The 10,846-nt window shown below is 34.5% G+C and overlaps 1 protein-coding gene and 1 long non-coding RNA gene across 2 annotated transcripts; both read right to left on the bottom strand.

The window, feature by feature from the left end:
• Positions 1-3,141: 3,141 nt before the first annotated feature.
• LOC110617132 lies at positions 3,142-6,016 on the bottom strand. The gene is made up of 2 exons (XR_006350941.1): positions 4,578-6,016; positions 3,142-4,496 (listed from the first exon to the last, which is right to left on the bottom strand). It is a non-coding gene; the product is annotated as an uncharacterized LOC110617132 (long non-coding RNA).
• A 2,250-nt stretch (positions 6,017-8,266) lies between these two features.
• LOC110618069 (gamma carbonic anhydrase-like 2, mitochondrial) lies at positions 8,267-9,994 on the bottom strand. Its single transcript, XM_021761095.2, has 2 exons — positions 9,565-9,994; positions 8,267-8,987 (listed from the first exon to the last, which is right to left on the bottom strand). Exons 1-2 carry the CDS (start codon positions 9,929-9,931, stop codon positions 8,611-8,613), a joined length of 744 nt encoding a protein of 247 aa, XP_021616787.1. The 5' UTR covers positions 9,932-9,994; the 3' UTR covers positions 8,267-8,610.
• Between the last annotated feature and the right edge of the window lie 852 nt (positions 9,995-10,846).

Here is a 10,846-nt window from a genome sequence, read left to right as displayed (position 1 = left end):
TTCAACCATTGGATTAGAACATGTATGTGGCCCATCATACGATACAATTCTCCAAACCTCAGATCCCTCCTTCATTGATGCACGTAGACGCCATTTACAGTTATGTTTTTTATATTTGCATTTAATACTATATGTTTTTTTCTTGGTCTCATCAGAGCAAAACTTATGATGTCTACGCAAATGATACTCCTTTGCTGCTGCTATGACAACATCTCTGTTCGAAAAAATCATCCCAACGGAAAACTCTTTATTCGGATTCCAAAACATGTCAGTCGGTGGCTTTGCGTAAGGGTCTACACGCATTAATTCAAAATCTATTTCTGAAAATGGGGGTGGATGCACAAGTGGCAAAATAGGATTAGTATACTGAGGAACAACATTATCATCAGCTGATAATAATTCGTCGTCCTCAATCCAACCACTTTCATACTCGTTAATGTCAGAATCAGATAACCTCTCTGAATCAACATATTCATCATCTTATCAACAACTTCTTTGACAATATTATCAACACTATTCAGGTTAAAGTCTTCAGTACAAAACGGATTAGTTGGACATACTATAATTTCATCTTGCTCTTCAATATTCGGACACAAAATACAGTGTGAATTCTCTAAATCATCAGTATAAGAGGGACCAGCACAATCATCTTTCTGATTTCTGTGAATATCTCTAACGACATCGACATAAAAAATTATGCTTTCAGATCCTAGTATACATACGTAATCGAACATCATCTCTACATCTTCATCATTGAGCAGCTGAACTAGTTCAAATTTGTAATCGTTATCACTAATAATTGGTTTCCTATATTCAATATTGCATATGAATTGATTATAATCTGACAAATTTGTAGAGCGAATTATTTTCAAAAGAAGATCCTCATAAGTCAACCTTCGTTTCATACGGAAGAAATTGTGCTGACCACCAACATAGTCGTAACCTAATTCGGTTCTAATAACATGTCCATCCCAGTGTACAATGCCATAAGTCGGACAACTCATTTTTGTCAAATCTAGTCCACATTTCAAACATAACAAATATAAAATAAGTATTTAATTAACGTTAAAATTTAAGTGCAATATAATTAGGCATACCTGTTTGTTGTAATCAATGCGATCTAATAGCCTTGGTTTGAAAATTGTCTATCAAACTGCAATATAAATTTTAATTTTATGTTTAGCACCAAATACATAATATCGTTAAAATAAATATTATTAAAATAAATACATTATATCATAAAAATTATCAAATAATAAGAATTATATTACACCACATAAATTGTTAAATAAATATATTAAATAATGTAACTAACCTTCACAAATTCTTTAAAATTGAAAGGAGGGTGTATTGAGATTAGGAATAGAAATTGTAAGGGAAGTTGAGTAGAGTGGAGGAGAGTAAGAGTTGGAAAGTGAGGTGAGTAAGGGTGGGGCGGGGATATTTATAAATAAAAACCTGGGGCATGTAACGACCCCAAAATGGACCGTCACCGGCGCTAGGATTCAGGTCGGCTCAAAGGGGTCAAAAACTATCTAAAAACCCCAACAAACAACAAAGCATAACACATATACAAACTCTTCTCACAAAATCATCAAAAACTCTCTTTTAACCCTATTCATGCAACTCTCCCCCAAAACTTCAAAAAGCTTCCATAAATCATGAAAACAAGCTCATGATCTTCACTTACCTCTTGAAACCAAGAAGATGAACGATCATAACGTGGAGTTTTGGAGCAACTCTCCTTCAAACTCTCCAAACTTCACAACTTTGAGTTTGTAGCTCAAAACCTTCAAAAACCCATAAAAATCAATCAAATCTTTGCATGATGTAATGAAAACATGAAGAAAACTAAAGAAGGTCAGGGTTTCACCTCAGAAAGGGAAAGAAAACGGCAAGCCTTATCCTTTCAACCGACTGAGGGCCTTTTATAGGTGGCTGGCCAGACCACCTTCGGCGGCCTATCGTGAAACCGAAAGCCATGCATGTTCGGCGGCCGAATGTCTCCTTCGGCGGCCGAACCTGACTTTTCTGCCTTGGTTCTTTTCTTTCAAAAACTCGGTTCTTGTTAACTTAAAACCTGAAAACATCCTACAATACTTGAGAAAAACATAAATCTTACCCTTCTAGAGCATTCTGACATCCTGGATTCCACCGGACGACAGGAATTCCGATGCCGGACTCTAGCCGGGTATTACAGGGCAGTTTTAAATGGCGCCAGGCTTATCGAAGACCGTATCCTGGCACCACTTTAAGTGGCGCCAGAATGCGGTCTTCTGGCAGTACCGATGCGTCTCCCAGACTGGAAGACGCCTCGGGACTTAACCAGCCTGGCGCCATTCAAAACAGCGTCAGGTTCAGGTCTTCCACCAGTCCCGAGGCGCGTCTGGAAGACGCATCGGGACTTAACCAGCCTGGCGCCATTCAAAACAGCGTCAAGTTCAGGTCTTCCACCAGTTCCGAGGCACCGCGCAACCCGTGACTGGTACACCTGTCCTTGGCGCCACTTAAAGTGGCGCCAGGACTTGGGTGGCAGAGAATCTTTGCCATGAAGAGAAGAGACCATGGCGCCATTATAAGTGGCGCCTCTTCATGGCAGAGTTTCTCTGCCATGAATAAAGCATAACGCCTCTTTAAGTGGCGCTAGGTCCTCTATGACATCCATATTTTATTTTGCTACTTTTAACTTACTCTTTTTTCTTTTTGAAATATATTTTTTAAAATTTATTGATGTTGTATTTTTTATAATTATAATATTTCAAATAAAAATTTTTAGATGACTAAAAATTTAGTTATATGTGGCTTATAAAATGAATAAAACACTCTGCTTTTTTTTTTCTCCACATTTATCAATATAACAAATATAATTTAATAAAATGACGTTCTTTTATTAAAAATTTAATATTTTATATTTGTAAATTAAATTGTAATTTTTAATATACTTAAATTTTTTTATGCATTTATAATTAATTACAATTAAATTAACTATATTTTTTTTTATTTTAAATCTTATAATTTAAGATCAATTACCTACATATTATATTTTATACGTTTTAATCTAAACCCAAATTTTAAATAATTATTAATTAAAATTTTTACTAATAAATTTATAATAAAAATATTAATATTAAATATATGTAACACAACAAAATAGACATTTATAAAAAAAACGATATTACAAATTTAAAATACTAACTAATTACATAGATTTTAATATATCTATTTATTTTTACATTTTCTGAATTTGCGCCATTCGCTTTAACGTTTTGCGGATTTAAATGTTCTTTCCCTTCTTTGTTCCAAATAATCATACATATTCGTTTGATAACTGGTACGTTCACCTCCTCCTGAAATTAATAAGTCAGTAAGTATATTGATTAAAATATACATCAAAATTAAATATTAAGTTTAACTAAATACGTACCTCTTAATATTCTATTCTCTCTTTTACAGAATTCTTTTTGAGTAAATAAAACTTAAAATCTTAAAATAACACAACGGAACAGTTTCAATCAAAACATCAACCATTTCTATATTCCGCATGTTATAACTAGAACAAATTATTTCTTGCAAATAATAATTAAGCTATAAAATATGTTAAAAAAAATTGCTCCGAGAATCTATTCTTAATTTATATATTTCTCTCCACATTGTTTTCACTCTATTTTTAGCAAATTTACCTCGTAAATTTTTTGGAACAATATAAATATAAGTCATAAATCAATTAAAACAGAAAGAGGAAGAGGATAAAGAAGTTAAAAAAAATTCAACAAGAAAGAAATAAGTAAAAGCATAGATGAAAACGAGCATAGGTGGGGCATTTATAGGGTGAAGGTGGGTTGGCGCCTCTTTTAGAGGCGCTAGGGCGATGTGTTTTTTCGAGATGCCAGGCTTCCCGAGAGGCCAGGGTGAGGCTGACGCCTCTTTAAGAAGCGTCAGCCTGTCTGCGAAGCATCAGGCCACGCTTGACGCCTCTTTGATAGGCGCCAAGACTTCATCTGGCGCCTTTCAAAAAGGCGCTAGGCGCTCTTTCGCCTGCCACGCCCCAAATTGGCAATTAATATTTTTCGAACCCCAAATCCACAAATAAAACTTCTTCAGCCTCTAAATTTGCAAAAAGCCTTTTAGTAAACTGGGTGTAGTGTAGAAATAAGCATGTCGAAAATGAGAATAGCACCTCCCGAGCACAAGCAATAGTGGGGGTGAAAGGCCTGGTTCATGAGCTTAAAAGATAACAAAATAAAAGCAAAGCAAACCCAAATGTACATACTCCACCTGGATATGGAGAAAAAGAAGGGATCTCAATGAGTTTTGTTCCTGCAAAAAATATTTACAAGTAAGAGATGGTATATATAGTGTATTGCATTTATACTTCTTTTGTGGGAGGTTAGGTCGTCATATATATGTTTGAGTAGGAAGTCTTCAAGGCTGCATATTTGATGTTTTGTTCTACCATCTCTCATCTCTACTCATCTCTACTCTTGGCGCTCTACTGTCTGTTATGAGACCTTAATTAATTTATTTTATGAAATTTAAATATACAAAAACTAAAGACAGAAATTATAGTTGATACATACTCGTGAGACTTCCGAATTTTTCATTTTGTTCGGATTTGATATTACCATTAATTAATATAAACTTGATTACTCTTTTTCTATTTTACATCATGTAGCTTCTTTACAAGCCTTTCACTTCTTCTTCTTCTTCCTCCGCCTCTAATGCTGCAATTCACATACCAGATCCGGATCTAAACTTTAAAATAATAATAATTTAATATACAAAAAATAAATTATAAAACACTTAAAATTTTATCTAATGAGATCTATTATTCAGAAATTTATTAAAATAACATTATTATATATAAATGTACAAAGGATATATACAAGTAATGATCATATAATTTCAGCCTACATGAAGATTCCTGCAACTCTCCAAAATTAATTGCCAGCATGGTTTTCTTATAACTCTTTATTTCTCATGCAAATACTCGCATGCATGCATTGTAAGGGTTACCTACAGAGGTTAGCAAAACTCAACGGAAAAGATATTCAAACCAATGTTTTCTTTTTTTTACATTGTCATTTTAGTCGTCTCTAAAACTGAATAGTCTCATATTCGGAACATACTCAGAACTAATTTCCCCTTGCCGTTCCACTGGGCAAAATATTATGCATCGACAGATTGCTAAGTCAAATTCCATTTAGAGAAACAAATCATCCAACTCTATCGAGTCATCATTACCTCTATCAATGAACTACGCAATCCGCTTCTTCTACATCAATATGCACTTGTTTTATTTAACAATCTGCACTCTTTCCCAAACCAAAGGTAAGGAGTATTGCATTAACTAGCAGATAAAAAACCTTAACTGAATGCCAATTCTAGTAATTAAAATCTGAAATATTACAAAATTTATGTCACAGTGAACCCTTATATAAAATTGCTAAACCCTAAAAAATAATCCATAGTTATAATTAACAGGAAAGCTGATTGTTGGGAAAGAATAAAAAAATTGTTGAATAAATAAGAGGGATATTGGCACGGCTCAATCAGATTAAAGGACCCAAGAACCCTTGAGAGATTTGATTTGATTGAGCCATTCCAACATCTCTCTTTCTGTATGAACTTACCAGTGCATGAACATTGATGATTTGCAATGAAGCTTGGAATGAACATATCCAAAATGGAGATGGATGAGAAGATCCAAGAAAATTAAGGCAGGTAGATTTAGATTTAATAGAAATAGAGAAGAGGCAGAAGCAAGTGGGGAAAATATGGAGGAGATAATATCAAGAAATCAGAAATGGTTGAGATGTCAAAATCTTTGCTTCATTTAGAAGAGTGATAATTCATATAAAATTTCCGATTAGGTCTTCCCACAATGCATAGTGGTTGATGTCACTGCTACTAGAGTATACGAAAAGGATCCATTTTCTTTCTTTTCTGATAATATTTTCTATCTTTTTTTTTTAAAAATAATAATTTGATTAAATAAATAAATAGGAGTCATGTTCAATCAGTTTTCAAATCCATAAATAAAAGTAAAACCACTCTGTATTACAAGTGCAACATCGGTGTCATCGGTGTCGTATACAAACTGGAACACATTTGCATTGACATCCACACATTACACAACTAAATAACATTTTGCAAATTCTTGAAATTTTAATTGACTTAGTCTTTCAAATCCAAAGAAAATATATGCTTCTTTGGAATTTTCTTTTATTTAATTTGACTTACATGTGATGTTTCCATTTCTAATTTAAATATATAATGAACCATAAAATGAATACAGTTAGATATCTTATCAAAGACCAAAGAAAGAAGAAATCAAGAATTTTATTATTATTTTTTTATCAGTCAATTGTTAATAAAAATATATTTTTAAATAAAAAAAATTAGAGTTGTTATTTAGTTTTGCTTTGTATGGTAAAGTCATATGATAAAATTAAGAGCAATTTGTCAAATGCCGATGGCTTCAATCTATATATTTTGCAATAGTCAAATGCAGCCACGAACAGGTCCATTCCATACATATTTAGACCTCTAGAGATGCCACTTAATTAATAATAGCCATCTTGATGATGATCCTCTACAACAAATAAATAAATAATATTTCTGTTAGATATTTGGCTAAAGTTACCAATAATTGCAGAATGGAAGGTCACCGTCTTGTTGGTAAGAATCCATGGGCATGGGGGCAGTTGGAAAAGTGTTTAAAATGATAAAAATCCCATCATTAAGAATTGTATTTATTGGCAAGAAATCCAACTACTTGTGTCATTAGTTTCGCAATTAGTCATCTAGATTTTATTTTATTTTATTTTTCTATCATTTTTGGGTGAGGAACCTTTCAGCGTAATTATTTGTCTAATCTCTCCACTAACCAAGACACAAAGGCACCAAAAGATTCGGTTTACCTAATTCTCTTGTCCTAATTTGTCCACTATTTAGTGGATGGATTGCATACTAACAAAAATGAATTGACGCCAGCATGAGCAGCAGCTTGCCTTTCAATTACCACTACACTTAATTAATTAATCAATCAATGATTTGTTGCCACACTTTACTCTTTTTTTTATAATCCTTATATTAATGTGAGCTTGAGTTGGTGGATGAATAAATCTAAGTTGATTATGATACCCTAAACTAGTCCAAGTAGAAGGGCTCATGTGAAAGATCATTGACCCGTCCAAAGAAAGAAAGAAACTAAAAGTTGGGATGAGGTTGGGGATTAGGTGTCAGAGAATCATGGGATGCCATTCGTGCAGTCTTAAAGAAATTGCAGACGTAGGTTAGGTTAATGCATGCCCGCGTACAGTTACAAAATGATATCCTCTTAATTGGGAACTAGCTAAGCTTTGCCTTGCATGGTCGTCCGGATTCTGGAAACAAGAAGACACCAACAAAATGGAGCTGGGGCAATATAATTGCAACTTTCCACCAACCCACTGAATCTACAGCCCAAGCCCATCCCAGTAAATCCATGAACTTCCCGCAGAGAGAGAGAGAGGGAGAGAATTGATACCAAGAATAAATCATCCATCAGAAGGGAAGGGTTTCTGTTGTTAGACTACCAAATCCATTCACAACGATACATATATGTTCATCAAATAGAAATACAAATGCTTGTTGAGCGGTGGTGGAATTCATTGCAAGGAAGGAAGGCATTAAGCCAAATACAAATGCTTATTGAGCTGGGATTACCATCAAAGAATAACTGGCAGTAGAAAGGAAAACACCTGTACACAGCCAAAATTGTGGCTGCTTTACACGCTAGGCACTCAACAATAAGTGGGTCAGTGATTGATTCGAATTTTGCAGTCCTAACTGGTGCATCAAAATTTACCACTTCACTAATTTTCTAAGGGGGCGAATTCCAACCAACAGAGGAAGGAGACTCGGATATGGACCATACTGGTTTGAACTGAAAATGTTTAGATGCGGTGATAAAATCCTCTACGATGGATAGCTGCCAAAAGAGTCTCCTGTTCCAACTCTAGCAAATTCCTAATTCACAACCATTCCGAAGCTTCCAAATATGTCATAGCAAGAAAACACCCATTTGAATGAACAAGGTTCTGTCTAGGAGAGACTCCAGTGGCCCCATGAAATAAGACCAACAAGATACCTTCTCCCAACAGCAAGGATGATCCGAGTCTCAAGGGAGAGTTAAGGCATACCACTGCAACCGCAACCCCGCTACTCCGAGTAAAACAGCATCTTCAGTACATTACTCAACAATGAGAATGTTAGAAACCCAAAGTAAGAAGTTAATGTTACTTTTGATTTGATAACATAATACATGCGATGCTGTTGCCCTAATGAACCGGAGTGTCTTCTCTGATGCGAAGGAAAAATGAACTAATTCTTGAGAACAAAAATCAACCGAGGATTAAAAAAGCCGAACTTGGGATGCAAACCAAAAACAATTGACAAGTGCATCCAGTAACTACTCTTCATCCATTCGGTTGAAATTTACAACCACCTCTTTCAACAGCCAACAAAATCAAAATACAAACAAAAGAAACATGAAAGCTTGCTTTATATGTCCTCCAGCCATTTATTTCCTTGCAGAATCAACTCGTACATAAACATGACTGAAAAGCATCAGATAGAAATGCCCAACTTTTTCTTCAGCTTCTCAACCTCCAAATATACTGTCGAGTAAGGGAGAAACTCTGAGAAATGGTTTTTGCTGAGATCATTAATTGCAACAGCAAGTTTTGGGATTTCTAAAGTCTCTTCATGAGTCAGAGCTCTCACAAATCTTGCTGGATTTCCTGCCCAAAGTTCACCAGTTGGAATTCTCCTTCCTGGGGGAACTACAGATCCTGCTTCAAGGATTGAGTGCGTCTCCACTAAAGAACCTTCCATAAGGATGGAGTGTTGTCCGATAATGCATTCTGGCTCAATTGTGCAGGATCGCAAAAGACTATATGCACCAATTGTAACAAACCTTTCGATGGAGGTCTCTGCCGGCAGTCCTGAAGCAAGGTAGAATGGACAAATAAAATCAGATGTCCTAAAAGGAGTTCATGATCAGGAATCCCATTTGCATTTCTTCAAGATTTCACATTTATTGTGAGATGAAGCAACTACGTCACTACCATAAAAATCAAAAAGCAGGGGCAGGAACAAATGCACCCTTGTAATATTTTAATCACCCATCGGCAATAATGTTATAATTTTGCGCCATATAGACCCAAAGATCACAAGTTTTCTAATCTGCTGAGATGCTCAGCAGCTTATTAAAGGGCAATTCACGTGCAGAATCTGGGCGCACAAAAGCATCTAGAAAGAAGGCGAACAATTAACAGCAACACAATACCTCTCCAACTTCAAAAGTTCTAAGTTCGTTCAAGATCAGCCAACTATTGACTAAAAATTCTCATTTTGGCACAATAAAACCTAAAATTACCTGAAATCCTAATAACTCAGAATCTAAACTTCATCAAATATCCATTAAAAATTCCCAATTTAGCTCAATAAAACTTGAATGGCCTAAAACTCTGAATAAAAAAAAAAAAGAAGAAAAGAAAAGGATTAAAAAAGAACTCGAACCTGTAGGCGAGTTCCAGGCGGCGTGAATAACACACCGCTCTTGGACGTTGGAGCAGAAGCCGACGGTGATCTTGTTAAGATCGCCCCTGAGAACCGATCCGCTCCAAACTGACGCTCCATCCCAGACAGTGACCTGACCAGCAAGGACGACATTGGGTGCGACGTAGGCGTCGACAGCGATCTTGGGGAGCCACTGACCCAACGGGATTATCTGCCTCTGACCTCGATAGTCCCACTTGACTCGATCAGGCGACGGCGTTATCGATTTGGTTGATGCCTCAGCGCTAGCAGAGAAGGTGCGATTAAGAATGTTACGGTGCGAGGACACTAGGGCTTTTCTGGAGAAGCGGGCTAGGGCAGTCGCCATTCTTTCCACCTTTACCGAGCTTGAACTCCACAATGTAGAGTACAGATGAAAAGTGAACCCACGCGAGGAGAGGAGAGGAGAGAGCGGTTGGCGGATGGCGGATGGGCCGGTCTAGATGTTGGGGTCAGAAGTTTTAGATGAATTGGGCCCAAATGAAAATGAGATTCACATTGCAAGCCCTAAATATAATTCTAGTTTTTCTAAATTGCCACTAAATGAATTAAAGTTAGGTTGCCAGGCTTGGTTTTGTTTTGTTTTTTTTTTTTTAATATTGAATCAGTTATTTTTAAGAGAAATTATATAGTGAAAAATTATTTACATGGTAGGATTTAATAAAAAAAAATAGATAACTAAAGTCTATAATTAGCAATTTTTATTTTTATTTTTAAATATAATCACTTTTCTACAAATTTCTTACTTTTATTCGTTTGTTATATTATGTAAGTATTTCAAATGATATAACTATTTCATAATATTATTTTTCTATTTTTAGAGGATTAGAATTCATCCTTCAAAGTTTTATGGTTTTATATTTTGATTTTTAATAAATTTAATATTATTTTTCAATTTTTAATTTTTAAAGAAAAATAATTTAATCTGAAACCGAATTGGCTAAATTGAAATTTTTAAAAATAATTTATCAAGTAAATAGATAACTTGGGATAATTCAGCTATAATTTTTATTTTCTTTTATTAATTTTTGAATTCTAATTTAATAGTCATGTACTAATACTAATAAATTAAATTGCATTGTGTTAACATTTTTAAATGTATTAATTATGTAATTACAATAGTATTAATTTTTTAATTATGTAATATTAAATTTATTATAAAAAAGTAAACCTTACTTTGTATTTATATCTAAAATTTTAATTTTTAAATAATAAAATAAAATATTTTTTATGTATTATAATT

This window comes from Manihot esculenta, chromosome 6 (assembly GCF_001659605.2).
Source record: "Manihot esculenta cultivar AM560-2 chromosome 6, M.esculenta_v8, whole genome shotgun sequence".
Lineage (NCBI taxonomy): Eukaryota > Viridiplantae > Streptophyta > Magnoliopsida > Malpighiales > Euphorbiaceae > Manihot > Manihot esculenta.
Note: the sequence above shows the minus strand (reverse complement) of the source record. Positions and strands in the feature narration are given on the sequence as shown.

What these genes read in the sequence shown, in the direction of transcription:
- LOC110618069 (XM_021761095.2), bottom strand. Translation starts at nt 9,931, where the DNA reads ATGGCGACTGCCCTAGCCCGCTTCTCCAGAAAAGCCCTAGTGTCCTCG. An exon ending in CGCCTGGAACTCGCCTACAG is followed by an intron (nt 8,988 to 9,564) that starts GTTCGAGTTCTT and finishes ACCTTGCTTCAG; the next exon opens with GACTGCCGGCAGAGACCTCC.